This window comes from Betta splendens, chromosome 19 (genome assembly GCF_900634795.4).
Source record: "Betta splendens chromosome 19, fBetSpl5.4, whole genome shotgun sequence".
Taxonomy (NCBI): Eukaryota; Metazoa; Chordata; class Actinopteri; order Anabantiformes; family Osphronemidae; genus Betta; species Betta splendens.
The window spans coordinates 14,246,061-14,263,405 of NC_040898.2; the positions used below are offsets into that span (position 1 = coordinate 14,246,061).

General features: G+C 45.2%; 1 protein-coding gene across 9 annotated transcripts in view; it reads left to right on the plus strand.

Annotated features, from left to right (window-relative positions):
* The window catches only part of tanc2b (tetratricopeptide repeat, ankyrin repeat and coiled-coil containing 2b), a 98,307-nt gene that overhangs the window by 33,458 nt on the left and 47,504 nt on the right, over positions 1 to 17,345 (plus strand). For 8 of the 9 annotated variants that reach the window (XM_029133658.3, XM_029133657.3, XM_029133660.2 and 5 more), the window contains 2 exons: positions 14,209 to 14,280; positions 16,119 to 16,298. In XM_029133658.3, the coding sequence (XP_028989491.1) occupies positions 14,209 to 14,280; positions 16,119 to 16,298 (252 nt within the window). Of the gene's footprint in view, positions 1 to 3,407; positions 3,687 to 14,208; positions 14,281 to 16,118; positions 16,299 to 17,345 lie in introns of those variants that run through there. The other variant, XM_029133665.3, reaches the window with a different exon arrangement.

The window sequence follows — 17,345 nt, forward strand, 5'->3', positions numbered from 1 at the left end:
TGCAACGCCAGATAAGTGTCCTTCCTGTCAGATGCTTTCTTATGTAGATGTATGCATGAGTTTGTTGTTTTTCCTCACTAAAGCTTCAGGGATGAAGCATTTACACAACTGTCAGAAACCTCAGCGTGGGGTTTGGTCTGTAAAGGTTTCATGAGTGGTGACATGAAGTCGACCTTTTTGCTTCTTTGCCCGTGGCCTCATGAACATAGGTTGCTCTTCGCGTAGGGTCAGAGACAATATAACAAGCGTTGACCGGGCGCGCGACACTGCAATGAGGCCACTGGTCTCATCTCCAGGCACCTGTGGCTTTGTTGCTATAGTAACAAAGCTGCAGCAAAACGAAATTGAGCTGTAGGTCAAAGACAATTTAGCTGGAGGCTGAGAAACGATGTGCCCAGTGTCAGCAGTGCTACTCTCCTGTCTCATGAAGTGTGGGAGGCACTCACGGCCGTCATTATGGTTCACTGGCGCCACTTGATTCACATACCGCCCTTGTCACATCCACACATGTGCCTCCACTGAATGACCTCCTTTGAATCCTTCAGGCTCAACAATGTGACAGGCTGAATCCTCTTCACCATCCTTATCGGAGAGTCATGGTTGTGGTTGAATGACATTGTGGGAGTCAATGGTATGATATTAAAGAGCAACTTGACATTAAAGCTGCTTTTATTTTTTAGTAAATGGTGAAGCTGATGGTCGCTTTTGGATAGTTTTCTTCTACTTTCCCCTTTTAAGTGTTGAAAACAGACTACTGCCACCTGCTGGCACAAAGTTGTTTCCTGTCCAGTTCCTTCCAGGAATGACGTGAACAAACCGTCACATGAACCCACTCTGTCTAGTGAGCAGCAGCTGGGTATTCTTTGAATGCTCCTTAGAGTAAGCTGACTGGTTTCAGGTTTGCAAGGTGGCGACCAACAACAGCATGACCACTATCACTGGTACAACAACAGGAGGCTGGTACTGTATGTGACCCAGAAACATGAGGTGAACTAGAAGAGCTGAGAGACGACACGTGTTGTTGTTGATGTTGTTGTTAGAAAATGGGCAAAGAATTTAGAAAGCAAAGCTTTACAAAGCTTCAAAATTGTAATGCACCTCTACTTTATTCCTTTAGGTTGTTCCCCTTATATGTCAGCTGTCTGTAGACATTACATGTACTTCTTTAAAGACTGCTGCTGAATAAAAAAAACACAATACTGTCAAGTAGATTCTTTGCCATATTAGCTGGTACTCACTGCGGCCAATGGTACTCAGCTGCGCATCGGCTGCTGAAGCACATCCTCTAATGGCTTTTAGCTATAATACATGTGGATGTGTGAAAGATGGCGTGAATCATGTCTGAGTTCGTTGAGCCACCGGTCTACGATTGGCACTTCTGCTTCGATTGCATGATAAATCCACATGAAAGGCTCAGTGCGTGTCTCAAATCAGCACTATGTGTGTTAGAGTGTCCTCAGCAGGATGTTTGAAAAGCCCAAGAAACTCCTCGCAGTGTTCTGACATTTAAACAGAGACCAACACCGGAGTGGTTGCTGTGTCTTTATGGCGCAGCTCTTTTGTAAAGGCACCCATGCCTTCCAGTTATAGTAGGGAGTGGGCAGCAGCAGGCGTGGGTCTAACCTCTCCACGCTGATCACAACGTCAATAGTGGGAACTGGTTCCTGCTCACGCTGTCTCATTCAGACCATCTTCTTACCTACAGCACTACTCACTTTCCTGCTCTCCCTCTTTGGCCTTGCCCTCTTTTCCATTTCCTGTCATTAAGTTTGTGTGTGATCTGTTCTGCTCTCAGCCTGTGTTGCGTTTTATTGCTAGATCTGTGTCCACAGCCGAAGTGTGGCTGATATTTAGCAGTTGGTGTTACTGTGACCCAGATATGGTGTCCTTTCTTAGGTGGCAACCGAGCTGGCAGAATCTGTGGTCACGGACAGTGATGGGCCTAAAATGTGATCGCTTACTGCGTTTGAGTCATAGCTGAACTTATTTCTGTATATTTCTTTGAAAAGTGTTTTTATTAGAGTGGAAACACAACCTTTGGGAGTTGAGCGTCACAGGACGTGATGTAAATCAGTGTTTGTCATTTATAATTTGTTATCGCAGGCCCTAGGAGTTCATCTGGAGCTATTTTCACATTTAGTTTTGACAGTTTATTAATATTTTACTGTTCCTGTAGCTCAGATTACTGGCTTTGTCAGACTAATAACATGGTTTTACTGTCTTAAGCAGTAAGAAAACATTATCGGTACTCAGAATGCATGTGCTGTGGTCTCTCTTTGTCGCATGGCCTAACTTTCAGCAGGACTTATTCAAGCTATCAATAAGCTCTGCCCTGTTAACACATGAGCAAATGGGGCTGAAATGTTTTCTTCTCTGTGGAGATAATAAGCTGTGCGAACACTTGATATATTTGGTTAAGTTCTGCAGGTCTTTTCCAAAGTTCCTGAGAATAACTGGTACTATTTGCTAAAAAGTAAAAGACTTTACCGCCGTTAGAATGTTTTTTGCATGAATTAAACAAGATAAGTTTAATCTGCTACAGCTTCACCAGCCCTAATTCTTCCCTTGTGTGTTTGCTGCACAGCAGACACGGTGACGCGAACACTGATTGAGATTTTGCAGGTGTGTAGCGTTTCGCTCTTTGCGTCCCAAGCCTCGCGACAGTTTTATGATTTTTCACAGAAGCATGTTGTCGGCTGGAATCCTGCGAGGGTCGTGGAGCGCCCTGGTGTATTATCGCTCTGTGATATTGGATCTTTGAAAGTGTCGCCTATATCGCTGTAGCACATCTATACTGTGCAGAGGGGCATAAAGGCTTAAAGCACACGCCTTTGTGCAACTCAAAGAGACTAAAGCACTGACGGAATGTGAAACCGGATGTAGTGAATATGAAGAGGTGGTGGCACACACCTGCCTCCCTTTATTTCCCTGCTAATACTTCACTATTATTCTTTGATACTGATGAAACGATGTGTTTGTAAAACTTGAGCTTGTTCAGTATCACATGTACTGTCACACTTATGAGCCATAAGACTGTGTTTTGCCCATTTGTAGATTTCTAGATTACGTCCGTCTCATTTTGATTGTCATTCGATGTCATTCTTACACATTTACTACTACTACTGTACGGTGTATGAGCGGCTGCTTGTGCTTGACCAATGTGGCTACAGCACGGTGTATATAATAAATACAAATTAAATGTTACTAATCACCCACAGACAAGATGCTGCTAATAAAGTAATGATGAGTGGAGATTACTGGCTTTGAAAGAGTTAAGGAGTTCGCCCCCTGAAAGAGGAGGGAGAGGAGTCATTGCTGCCAGCGAGCACGGGGAGGAAGCGAATGAGAGCGCGAGCGAGCTGCCGTGTGCCTGCGCGTCGAGCCTGTGGATGTGTGTGTGCATGCGCGGCGCTGAGGCTCTGCATACTGACACCTGGCGCTCGCCCTCCCTCGCTGCTCACATCGTGGAGAGCTCTTTGCCTGTCTGGGCCGTTCGTCGCCTCTCTCTCTCTCTCTCCCACTGTTCCCCTCTGTTCCCCTCCTCTGTCTCTCATCCTCTGCCCTTTCTCCTCCCGTTTACTTGCTCCCCCTCTCTGTGCCTGTAACATCTCCTTTTGTTGTGGATCTCTCCTAATATGGTGCAGGATTTTTACTGCCTGGGCAGACGAGGCGCTCGACTGACAAAGGTGAGCCGGGCGGATCGGAGGGGAGGACGGATGGATGGGTGGAGGGAGCGCATGGTGGTTGGTGGAGCCACCATCTGAATACAGCTGTGAATTTGGGGAGTGGTGGTGGAAAAGCCTTCAGCTGTTAATTGTTTGTCAGGCTTTTGTTAGTTCCAGGGAACAAGTGTGAGTGAACGTGTACTGGAAGGTGACAGATTCAAGCGTGTGATTTAAGGGCAGCTTTGAGTGTCTGTTTGTTGCACCGGTGTCAGCAGCATGTGTCAGAACCATCTTGCCCAATGATTTGTTGTGGCTACTGCACTCAGGTATCACCTTGACCCAGGTAGTAGGCTCTGAAAGCAATTTGTCTCCTGGAGGCGTCGTGCCACACCTTAACCATCAACCCTGTGTGTGTGTGTGTGTGTGTGTGTGTGTGTGTGTGTGTGTGTGTGTGTGTGTGTGTGTGTGTGTGTGTGTGTGTGTGTGTGTGTGTGTGTGTGTGTGTGTCTACTGTGGATGGCTACTGAAAATAAATCTGGAGGGAGAGCGCTGGAGTGGCCACAGAGTTTGACAGATGGCCATTAGAAGAGAAAACTGTGTGAAAACAGAAATGAAAGATCAAGTGCATCTTAAGGGTGATTCACTGTGTTCTTCATGTAGTATCTGTCGCTATTTGTGTCCTCAGGTTTATTAATAACACAAGTTTCTCTGCTTGCTGGCGCTGATTGATTTGCTCAGAAATTCTGCCACCTCTCTGTTGTGACCTGTTGAATATTGTTTTTGTATTTATGAATAGTTTAGTCTTGTAGAATGTCACGTACAGTTTATTAAAGCCACATGAAGTTTATTCAGTATCACGTATACAGAAATCCACCCAATGTCAGAGTTGTTTCATAACCAAAATGGAGCATTTAGGTGGTTAAGCTGCCACATAATGGATTTTGTCTAACGAGAATTGTTTTCTGTTTGGCTTTTTAAAACCGTTTCAACAGTGCTGTCACTCATTTACCGTGAGGCCTTTACTGTGGGATGTTTTCCTGGAGCTTAATGCTTGTAATATCTCACTAATATGTAGCTGTGACATTAGCAGAGGCGTTTTTCTCTATTTCATCATCCACCTCTGATGTTTGTGAATTGCCTGTGTGAGGCTCCTTATTACTGAGGTGAGAAGCGATCAGGTGGCCTGTTGCTGTTGCACATAAACATTTCCTCCGTCACTTGATCCCTCTCGCTCCCCCTCATTCTGTCATCTCTTCACTTACTGTAACTCCGTTCTTCTATCTCGCATACTCTGTTACTCTCTCACCACCCACTCGGATATTTCTGGAGAACAAAAGGAGAGAGAGATAGAGACGCGAGAGCGAGATAAAACGGCCGAGCAGGGAAAGCTTAATGCACCGGCCCTGCGTAGGCTAATGAGTCTTCACCACTTCGTCCCCTCTCTTCCTCGCGTCGCCCTCCTTGTTCCTCCAGTCCCTCTGTCTCCATTTATCCACATCATCTCGTAATCAAACTTGTCCACCGTGCTCCTTTCAGGTGCTCCCACCTTAAAGTCATTTTCCTCTTCATCTTTGTCAGCTCCTGCTCCCCCTCCCTTCCCGTTTTCATCAATCCATACACACTAACATTTTCATTACTGCTTTTTACATCTTTCTCCCTCTTCCTCTTGTGTTTTGCACCACTTTAATAGCCATCTATCTCCCATTATTACAGGTGATGCTCATTTGCATCTGTCCTGTTTTATTCCTTGCATATAAATAAACACATATAGATCTGTACACAAAGCAACCTGCTGGAATGCAGCCTGCATTTAGTCATGGCAGACGTGAACAAATGTGTTAGTGGCCTATTTAAATTTTTTTATGCCATGCTGGACTCCTCAGCCTCCTTCTGCAGCGGCATCCTGTTGTTTTTGCAGTCGGAAACCCGTCTTTCATTGTGCCTCTTGATGTGGATGGGGCTCATTATGGCTGCTAAGCGCTGTGCGGCTTTGAATAGCAGGAAGTGCCCTTGCTAGCTGTGCATAGTGAGGGATATTGTGCCGCTTTTCACCGCACCATAAAAGAAGCAGAACACGGCACTTATAGGGGAATGGCGACCCGGGATCGATTCACAGGGGCTGCAGACACAGACGGAGCCCTGGCAGCTGCGTGTGCCTGCTGACAGTCACGGTGTCATCTCTGGATTCAGACCTGAAGTCTGCACTGTTCTGCCTGCTGCACCGTCCTCCGTAGCAGACAGCCATGTTTACCACACTCAATGGCCATCACGCCTGCTGACACTCAGGCCAGGATGAATCCATTCAGTGTGACACATAGACATAGTGTTTCTGCTCGTATTACAGGTGCATCCTATTTGTGCTGGCTGTTACTTTAGCTAATGAAGGTGCTAAATATTATATTATACTTATACTAATACTTATATTTAATAAGTATTGAAGAAATGGTTAACAAAAAGTATTGGGCCCTTTTAGTCCATATAATCCTGCCTGTTAGGTTAGTGCCATACAGTGACAGCTTCACCCAAACAATATTAAGTATGGAAAGCAACACATGAAAGATTGATGTTAGAGCAGCACAGTGGATCTGCCAAGAACAATATCCCTCACAAACACTTAGAGTGACCCAAATCTGGGGGTTTGGAACAATATTGCTTCCATGCATCGCTCAGCCAAGTTATTCTCGTACTAAATAAAATATTTACCCTAATAACTTGACTTTTATTTCCTTGTTCTACGATTGTTTCAGCTCTGGAAGAGAATATCTCCATCTGAGCCACAGAGCTGAGTCCAGGGTAGCACATGCTCACACTTACAGTAAAGGCAGCTAGATATAGTCCACAGCTACTGTTTTATCGGGTGTAGCTGTCATGTTAATGATTAACAACATCCAGCCACGTACTCTAGCCTACTTTCTGCTCAAGTGTTGGTGTCTTCTAGCTCTACAGGCCCCTAGTCTATTTTATATTTAATGTCTGTTCCATTATTCAGACCTTCTTGTTTGCAGTTGTTGGCCCCGTCGTAGTTGCAATTGAGACGGCATGTGAATAGTCTGTGCGTATGTAAATCTTTTTCTCCCGCTGTCTTGTCGTCAGAGTGACACTGAAAACAGAGTGAATTATGGCAGTGCTGTGGGCGAGCGAGGGATAAGAATAACAGGGTCCAGCGAAGGAGGCGCAGGAAGCAGCAAGGACGGACTCGGTCGTATTTCTGTTTCACCTCTCTCGTCCTCCGTGCTTCATCTGTTACTATGACCACAGTCGTCCGCTGCCTCTTTCTGGTCCTTGTTACTCTACCTCCTTTTCAGTGTAAAAGCTTTGCGCTTCGATTGGGGGAGAGGAACAAAATGACACTTCACCCGTCTGCTGCTGCCTCTCGCTCTCTGACATCAAACCCTTTTCAGGGCTCTGTTTTTGTGTCCATGGCTGTTTTGGAGACACGGAGCTCTTTTAGCTTTTTTGTCTGTTTGGCATTTTGCTGGTGTTCCAAGGAGAGTTGCTCTCTGTGGCTGGGCCCAAACAAAAGGATGGCTTCCATTCAATCATTGTATAAGTGGTGAATAGTTAGAGGATTTGCAGTAGCTGTGGTGATATGTTTGTGTTGTTGTTCTTCTCAGACATTTTTTCTGTAGAGGTCTTTATGTAGCGGCTGCTTTGTACCCCTCAATTAGGTGCAATTCTATCAAAACATGACTCATCCCAGAGTTATTGCTCTTCAAAAACGAATATTACCAAATAGCCACTCAACAAGATGATTTACATTAGTCACACAGCTTGCAGACAGACCACGGAAAGTTAAATTAACTCCTGGGTGAACCTGCCAGAGAGGATTTAGACTTTAAATGCAGCATCATATACTAATCCACAGCTGTTGTGCTGAATTCTGTGCTGCCCTTGTGGTTCGTTTGTGTGTATATCGTTACTTAAATGGCTTTGTGCAGTTAACGCAAGTTGAGTTGACACCACGTTTTAACACAGCGTATAATTGAACGACACCTCATTTTCATGAGAGCTTTAGCAGTTGGTTTTCAGTCAAGACATTAAATTTGCTTTTTCTTTGTAGAAGATACAGGTAAGACGGAAAATGAATTGTTGCTGGTGGCATTTCATAGAAAGTGACAGATGGGAATTTCAGTATTTTATGGCTTGGAATCATTGATTTTGACATAAATATTCCCTAAAACCTTGAGTATGATACTTAGATCTTCTAAGAATTAATTTATTCTCAGCAGAGCCGGCAAAAGCGAGATTAGGGAGTGGTACTGTACAAACTTCTCCCTCCACATTTCTGGTTTTGTTATGAGGCTTACAAATCCCCACAGTACAGAGCAGCCTCAAGCAACAGGAATAAGGATCAAATTTAGCAGTATCCCTCTCTAAGCTGCTATATGCTAATAGCTCCGACTGTCATTCACTGAGGCAGTAATTTGAAAGGCAGTAAATATCTCCCACCGTAATGAACGAGCACTGTCTGCAGCAGGAGCTCTTCCCCTCAGCGTCTCTGTGGGAATTCATCCTTTTTAACCTTTAACATCCTCTTTGTCAGAGCAGAGACGAGGCATCTGCAGCCTGAGCAGGAATCTGCACACGCCCAAATTCTCAGCGTAGACAATCCGAGGTCAAAGAGAACTTCAGGTAATGCCGTCTTTGTGCTGCAGACAGAGACTGTGGAACAAGCAGAACGATGCGAAAGAGGCTTTAAGGTGACATTGTGATGTTTCGTGAGGATAAAGCAGTTTTCATTTGCATTCAAAGTGGTCGTAAGACTTAAAGAGCCTTTAATTTGTTAGAAACCTACAGAGACCCTGAATAAAGAAATAGCATAGCAAGCAATTAAAGCTGCTGATGACACTTCCTAATACGAATACTACTATGACTAATCCTGCTACCTAACGCTCCTAAAGGTGGCTGGACATGCTAGCATTTGCAGCTTTTGTCTCAGGTCTGGTCACATACGAATGGCTACGTAGCGGTGGAACGTCTGCCTTTCACATCACTGGGTGTATGATAGTCAGGGATTAAATATTGATAGAAACAAAGTCATTGTTATTTAGTGGAACGCCTTGAGGCAGACCAGGAGCCCAAGCAGCTTCTTATTTCTTTGCCCATCTTCTCTCTCCTTTTTTTTCGCGTGAATCTCAAGACAACCAAAGCACACGTCTTCTATCTTACTTCCATTTCCGTTTGGTTATTTTTGCTGCGTGCCTTTCCATTCTCCACTCTGTGATGTAACCCCAGTGGTGTGTCAGACTGAAGGTAGGAGATGCTTTTTGCTGCTTCTCTTTTTTCCAGACTCTTTATGTTTATTTTTTTTAATCAAGCCCACCCACTCAGTGCTGCGACACAGCTTTTCTCAGCATCACATGGCACTGTACTGTAGGAGTCTTTTCACCCCTCTCTCTCTCTCATTTACACACACATACACATTCTCAGTTTCTCCCTACTTCCTCCATCATAACACCTCCTTCCATCCAGGACACTGCTGAGTCGTGGTGCTGTCAGCCAGCTCCTGACGCACACAGCCACTCACATATGCGTCACCTTTCTGGCCCAGCGCCGTCACCGTGCTGTTCACTGTCCTCCACATACACTTCGCTGGCCAGGGTCACAGCTCTGGGCTTTTCTGGGTTGTGGTGGGAGGGGATAAAGCGTTATTTAAAGCCAAAGAAGATGGTCTTCATTTGTGGGAGAGAATCACAGGCCATGCTCAGGACATGTACACCACCATTCACCGTGTATTTTTACTGATGTACTTCTAAAAGCGTAAGCTCCAGCCCTTCAATCAGCCGTTGACTGGTATAAGTAACATTTTATTTGGATAATAATTTGTTCAGTGAGTAAAAAGTTATCTGTAATTGCTAAAGAGTCAAATAAATAGAAAAAACCTGAAAAAGACCTTTACTTGCAAAACACCTACATTAGTTTAGTATAAGAACAGCAATGTCAGTCACTTGGTCACAGGAAGTAAAGTGGAATATGATGTGTAATACAGGTCATATCATCACCAAGATCACGGGAGAGGTTAGAAAAGCTGGAGCATCAGCAGCAGCAGCAGTAGTAGGAGCTATAAAAAGACTTGCGTTAACGTTGCTGTAGCCCTCGGGTAATCGGCGGTTATGCAACAGGAGCACAAACACAGATACCCCTGTAGTGCTTTGGGCATGACTGGGATATAAGGATACTTGTGCTTTCATTGCATCTAGTGCTGCATGGCACATTAGGAGACGCCACTGATGTACATTGTGTAAAACAAAATGCAGCAACAACAAATACGCAAAGACACAACATCAAAGATTCATCTAAATTGTTTGCAGAGCTTTGTAGTATTTAGGTTTGTTGACTTGTGGAAAAGACAGAAATGCTTAATTAACATATAGAGTTAGTAGCTGGTTACTACAGTTGTAAAATCACAATGGTTCTGTCCTAATCCACTCTGAATTTATGAACACATCATGATCTCTGAATGTACAGTTTAGTATTCAGCAGGCACTGGAAACATGGAGAAGTGTCCTCTACCCACACAGGACACAGGTTTCTCTGCTTGGCTGCTGGCTGGCAGGCATTATCGTCTTTAGTTTGTAAAATAGTAGGGCACACGCTTTGCATCACAGCTGATGTGGGTCCTGTCCTAAACGCAGTTACCAGCTTGTGAAGCACTGCCTCGGCTGGCTGCCTTATGTGGCTTTATACTGTCCCCACAGACTCACCACAAATGTCCATGACGGTATATTCTCTGCCTGGAGCACTCATAACTGCTGGAGCTGACAGCTTTGTCTTTTGGCCCGTCGCTGCAGGTAATAGAGCAGGTGACATCCGACGGCGTTCCTCACACTCTCGATTCCTTTAATACCACGAGCTTTAGCTTTAAACACTCAAATGCAGGGAGAGTGAGATCTCCAACCTTGTTATGGGCTAGACGGTAAACTGGATTACTGTTGACTCGAGCATCCCCTGCAAAGCATATTTTGGGTCTTATCTCAGCACAGCTTCCATGCAGCATCCATCTGTGTTTCCCTCGGCGTATTTGTGGTTTGGATGAAAGTGCTTCCCTATTGTTTTACAGTGGCGGGATGTCAGAAGGCTCCACTTCCTGTGGTAGACCAGGACCTACTCAGTGCAGCGGTGGAGAGAAAGCCCACAACAAGATGCTTGTTGATCCTATGCATGAATGGAAAGTTATCCTACACAGAGGATGACGCTAATGAAGATATTCCCAAACTTTACAAATGAGCAGATGTCTGTGCTCTCATACGGCTCAGTGCGGCACACTGTGGGATTGTGCTTCATTAAGAGACTCTACTTTGTTGTGAATCTGATTAAATCCAGTTTAAATTGATGTCAGACTAGAGGAGAAGGCTGTCGGGGCCGAACTCAAAGACTCACCAGCACAGATCTGCACCATACAGTAGCTCTGAATAGATTTGACCCTCATTGTTTAGTTGGTTGAAAACAGGATCATCATAGTGGTGTTCAATGTCTAAACCTGTAGCTCAAGACTCAACGTATTTTTTTCAGGGGTTTATGGGATGGTTAAAAAAACATACACTTTGAAATGCTTGTAAAAAGCATTTTATTTACTATTTAGCCCTCAGGCATATAGATGTATGATTTCGAGTTAATCTCAACGGCACAGAAGCAATCACAGTCCCAGCTTCTCCTTTAGTGACATCAGACGCTGCAGTTTGGCAGAGCTCAGCAGTGATTCAGTCCCTGGCATTTACCTTCTCCAATTCTGAACCTTTCTTTTTAACACTCTTTAAGTCAATCTCTATTTTGGAATATCTACTCACTTACCACTCACTACTCCATGTAATGTATGGTGCTCACGCTCTATTACACACTATTTGTGTGTGACTGTGTGGGCAACCGTGTGCTGAATAAATGTCAGCATGTTTTATTAGTGTAGTTTTCTACAGACGCTTGATGGGGATGAAGTATAGATTGTGGAATTGTACAAAACATAATGCAACGATGGCATCAAACGGCAAAACCTACAGTACACTAGATTAGAAATATTAGAAAGACACCAAACCTCCCACCAGTCTGTGGTTAAGTAGGGTGAAGAGTTTTACCTGGAAGTTTGTTCAGAAGAATCTTGAGTTATGGAGCATAACTGGTGTTTCATTGGGGCTCTACTGTGACTTGGCAGGCAACTGGTGTATGACAACAGGTTGGCAACAGGAAAAAACAAGGCAATATAGAAATGTAAGAAATAAGAGAGGAAGCACCTCAGCCCAATGGCTTCACGCTGGCCATCAAAGTGAAGGATGTTAGATACAGTACGTGTTTTGTGTTTTGCCCAAGACAATCACACAAAAGACAACAATAGGCAGTAATTGCTGTCACACAGCACCTGTGAGAAAAGCCTCGTTGAGGAGCAGGGGTCACTGCGAATGTGAGCAGTTTCACTAAAGTCCGTCACAATGGTAATGATAGTGGAGTTTTTCTCCGTGGGATCAGTATCAGATGTCACGTCGACCTCTCCCATAATAACGCTTTGTCCAAGTGTGAAATTGGCTCCTTTGACATCCTAACACTGCAGCGTGGCGCTACATCTGCAAGGAACAGCCAGCGTTGTGAGTGCGCCATTATTTCTGCAGTTTAGATTATGGCCTATTACAGTTGGAGAGAGCAAAGCTTTGACTTTCCAGCTGAACACAACGCGGTTCCAGAGGAGGGATTGTTTTACGACTGATCTGTGTTCAGTTCTGTTCTCGTAAGTTGTTGACAGATGTTGTAATGTTTGTCCACTGTTTGTCTCTGGTTGGAATGAAAACATGTCTCCATCTTCTGTCAGCTGTTGGTCCTCCCCTTTTATGTTGCCTGGTTAATGGGCCATTGATCCATGTGTCATGACACTGCGCTGTGGTTCCTGGGACAAGAGAGCAACGTGTGCAGAAGAATAGAAGCTTGTTCTTTTGTGCAAGAGTTTCTGTGATTTGTTGCCAAAATTGTTAAGCGAGACAGAAGAGAGAGAGTCATAGTGAAGCCACATCTGTGCAGTTCTTTCCAAAGTCTTTTAATTGGAAGATTTCTCATTTACTAGCTCGAATGTAATTGAACCTGAAAATTTTTCTTTTCATTGTGAGTGAAGCCTAAAACCCTTTGTAACGTGACATGTTCTTGTCATGTGTGGTGCAGTATGTGTTAGAAGTAAAATGTAAAACTATATTGGAGCACATTTGTGAAAACCTCACCTCAGGTGCTAATCAGATTTGCCACCGGAGCAAAGTGTGCAGCGTCTATTAATGCATGCGACCGAGCCTTCCGCTCCCGACGTCTCACTCAGTCAACGTGCAAACGTGTGTTTTCACGCCTCGCTGTGCAAACGATGCTCGTAGCCACTGCACACGCCGCCTTCAAAGCCTGCATTGATTTGCGCAATATTGATTTTACTAGATTATTTGGTTCATGATGCATATGGTACTGCACAAGGAGGGATGTTTGCCTTTACTCACGCTTCATACAGTAGTTCACTGTACGTGGCTCGGGTCCGGCGCTGAACTCTGAAGGTCCTCTGCAGAGGACTTCCTCTCCACAATCAGTGTCAATCTCAGGCTGGCCCAGTTCTCACACAATCATGCCCCACGGCTTATTTTATCAGCCCATCGACAAGCTTGATCTTTCCACCAGCGAGCCAATCCGGCCTGCTGTGTGGCTACTGGCAAATGGTGTGTAAATCTGCGATGGGGGAGATAATATCTGAGTGTTTGTTTGGGTTTGCTGGGCACAGGGAGCTCCGGGACTGCGCTTACAAAAACAACCAGTTCTGTTTTCTAACTAATGCAACGTTTTTGTATTTTATCCATCTACGCATCTTTTACACCAGTAGCTTAATTTAGCTTATTAATAGCTCACTTAGCTCCACCGGGGTGTATTTATACACAGTATAAATCATTTGTTCCTAACCCTTCTCTGCTGCCCTGTTGTGCTTTACAGTAGATCCATCTGCACTTGAACAGGATTATGAAACAATCCCCTGGTGACGCTGACTGTGCCGGCCAGTGATGCCGCCCCCACCCCCATCCCTCGTTTCACCTCCATTCACTGTGTCTAATTCTGCCTGCCTGCTCCCTTGGGCGTAATTGATCCTCATATCATTACTATATGTGGATCCATCCTGGGATACGCCCACTGTTTTACTGCTAGATCTTGCTCAGTGAACCATAGAGCCCAGTGAGCTCCATGATGGTGCTGCTACACAGGGCTTTCTGCATGCAACAATGACTGCAATGTAAACTACTCGGTTATCTGCATGGACAGGCCCACATAGAGGCTCGCTGACTGTTTAGTCTAACCATGGGGAGGCGGAAAAAGTGGAGCTTGGCAGTCCGCTCTCCCTTTGCTACCATCAGGGGCCGCTTGGGCACGAGGAGGAAGGGCGTGGAGGGCCTGTGTGTGAGCAGCCTGTTGGGGGTCCTCCGGTCCCACACCTGGCTGATCGGAGAGGAGGAGGTGGCCTTGTTGCTGGCCCGTACCTCCTCACAATGCTACCAGCACCACAGAGCTCGCTCACTCTCCTTATCCCTCTGTTCCTCGTCTGCAGATGGTGGGAGCGAGGACTTTGGAGACCCACGCTCGCCCAGTCTAGACCCTCACCTGAGCCACGTCGGCCAAGGTAAGTAACAGCCTGATTAACTGCTCTGTCATGCGGGCATCAGTGGGTATAATGTGAGTGAGTAGGTAAAGGCAGGAAGCTCTGCTTCCTGTTTCCTGTAATATGTCTGTAGGTGGTCTTTGTGCAGACCCCGTTTCTGCCCCCTAAGGGTTTCTCAGTAGAACCCATGGAGCCTTGTTGGTTGGCTGTATTTCATTTGTCTTTATAGCTACAGAAAATGAAGTTGTGTTTATTGGGATAGCAGTGCATGAATTTTATATTCTTGTAATGTTGTCTGTAAATCTAACTGGCTGTTCACAGTACAACACGAGATGTTTATCACCAGCAGGAATGTCAGTGCTTGCTAGGAAATGTTTAGGGCAATTAGAATTTAGTGGCATCTTTTTTTCCCCTTCTAGAGTATGTTTTGAACTCAAACACCTCAACGAGTAGGTGTTTGTGCTTATTCTGAGGCCTGGAGTGGCCTTTAAACACATCTGCCATCACAGTCACACAATAAAACACTATCATTTTCCCCTTCTACGCTTTTGTTCTGGGGATTTCACTACTGGAGTGCAGCTCTTTCCGCCCTCTCCACCCTTCCGAGCCCCACACACCTTTTGATTACGGCTGCGGCGTATCATATTATGTACGAGGCTCCTCAGTAAGAAAATTCACAAAGTTGGAAATTATGCATTTTTAGAAAGCTTTTTGTGAAGTGTCCTTCTGAAATGGAGAATATTTGGTGAATAGTTGCGTAATTGTGATTTCATCCAGTGTAGGAATGCATTAAAATTAAGTGGGTCTTGAAGGCCTGATAATTGCTGCCAGAATATCAAGTCTCCCCTTGGAATTCACACCAGGCTTTGCATACACGAGGAGAGCCTCCATGCTGCGAGATGTAACCACTGCTCCGGCTGTTGTTTTTGCTTTTGTAGTGACATTCCCCAGTAAATGGATGGACTGAGTCCAGCACTGCTGAAGCCACAGAGGGCGGCGTGTGTGTGTTTTACTTTGTGTGTGTACATGTTTGTCATTTCGTGTTTCCACACTTGTATATTTGCATTAGAGCTGCCGATTTGCCCCCGTCCCAACAGTTATATACAGTCGTCCTGTGGGACCTGTCACCGACCGCTGTCTGATAATGGCTTCACGTCTCGCTGTGGCTGCTGTTATCTGATGTGAGACTGTTGCCTTGACCAGTTGGTTTTACAGCTCCGTCTGCAGGGAAATGGCCTGTACGAGCCACAAAATGGATGTTGTGTTTACAGACGGCAGGCTTTCCATTCGCTAGGGAATGTGTGTATGGACAGAGGAAAAAAAATGTTGTCATAATTAGTGTTTTTGAAGCAAGATGGAGTGTCTGTAATTACGGCTTATTGTGAGAGGCCCTTTCGTAAATAAAATGCTCTCTCGTGGTCAGGATTGGGCTTATTTTTTGGTTTGTTTAAACACATTACAGATGGCTAGAAAATATTCTATTGTATTGAAATTGTGGGGTATTGTGTTTCCGTGGGGCGCAGAGCGGCCAGAGCTGGAGTTTGTAGCAGGGAATGTTGACAGCGTGTTGCCTGCAGGGCTGTTCTCTCCTCTGGGTCACTCCAATCTTGTTATGTTCGATACCGCTGTGTGCTCAATAATGCACTCATATCAGAATCCAGGGAGCAGACACAAGTGTAGTCAGAGTGTCCGTATCTGACACTGATATGCATTTCACTCATGGGTGATAAACATGTCCGTCAGGCTAATGGAATGCCATTGACAGCCTGTTTGTCAGAATTCATTCACTTTTTCAGAGAGCTATGTTTAAATGAATTGATTGTGGAAAGACGTGTTTAATACTTCCTCCCGTCCTGCAGGTGGCAGCATAGACAGTGACTGTGCTTTCGAAGGAGACTACTCCGTGCCGCCGCTCTCAATGACCGAGGGCATGCAGCACATCCGTATAATGGAGGGCGTGTCGCGCTCGTTGCCCTCCTCGCCGCTGCTCACCCACCAGACCATCAGTGTCAGGCTCCAGCCAATGAAGAAGCTCACAGGTAAAACACTCAGATGTAGAGCAGCCGAGTCTGATTTGGGAGGGAACTCGCAGGGAACTCAGCGTGACCTGAATCTCCTTCACATGTGTCTTGGACATACATGTTTGCCTGTGGCCGTCTTCCTCCACAGTCTCATTGCACTAATACAGTCCCTGTTAACCCTTGGTGTACCACTGAGGGGTGGAGAGTCAGGCACAGTGAAGTAAAAGTGACTTTGAGACAAAATGAAGGGGGGTAGAATGACTTTCTCACTCTGATGCACGCTAATAAGCGGGATCACTTACCGTATTACTTCCCCGCTATTTCTCAGTAGAACCATAAAGCAAGGCCAGGCTCTGGCCTGTGGCAAACACTGCAATTTCCAATTCTTGTAATCACCAAAGCTCTACCTAATTGACAGTGTCAACAGCTAATGGACAGTGAGCTGAGGTTGGCTCTGCCCTCCTTTATCGCTCTTTATCTGCAACCACTAATCGTTTCCTTCCACTCACGTCTTAGACGCTCAGAGAATGTGGAAAATTGCCTTCCCTCTGTCTCCTCATTAACTGGATTATGAGTCTGTGTCATGTGCCCTGTGCTGTTATTATGTGGAACCTGTGGTTAGGTGCACCGGGCAGTCTGGACATGCCATTCTTAGTGCTGCTCCGGATTTCAAAGCGAGAAATGAAATATTGACATTGCAGCTTCACTTAGAATCAGTGCAGCCTCCACACAGAGGCAGAGTGGGTGTCAAGGACTTTCAAGCCTGATTCAGTATTCACCACTAGGGTGCACCAGCCTCTTAGCTTCCTCGGATCATTTACCATTTGTGATATACCACAGGGGCCATGATGTTCATCATACAGAATGATTTATGCTCTCTCCTGGGTCATTCAAACTGTGGGTTTTAAGGAGGAAACACTCTGAAACAGATTGTCTTTTATTTTAACTGGGAGTGCCACTGTAGAGGCTGTTTTTTCAGGGTGTGAGGCCTTGACAATTGGATTTGAGACAAAGCCAATCTTATCAGGCCAAATCACACTTTCTCTCTTTGCTTTGTTCTGCTAT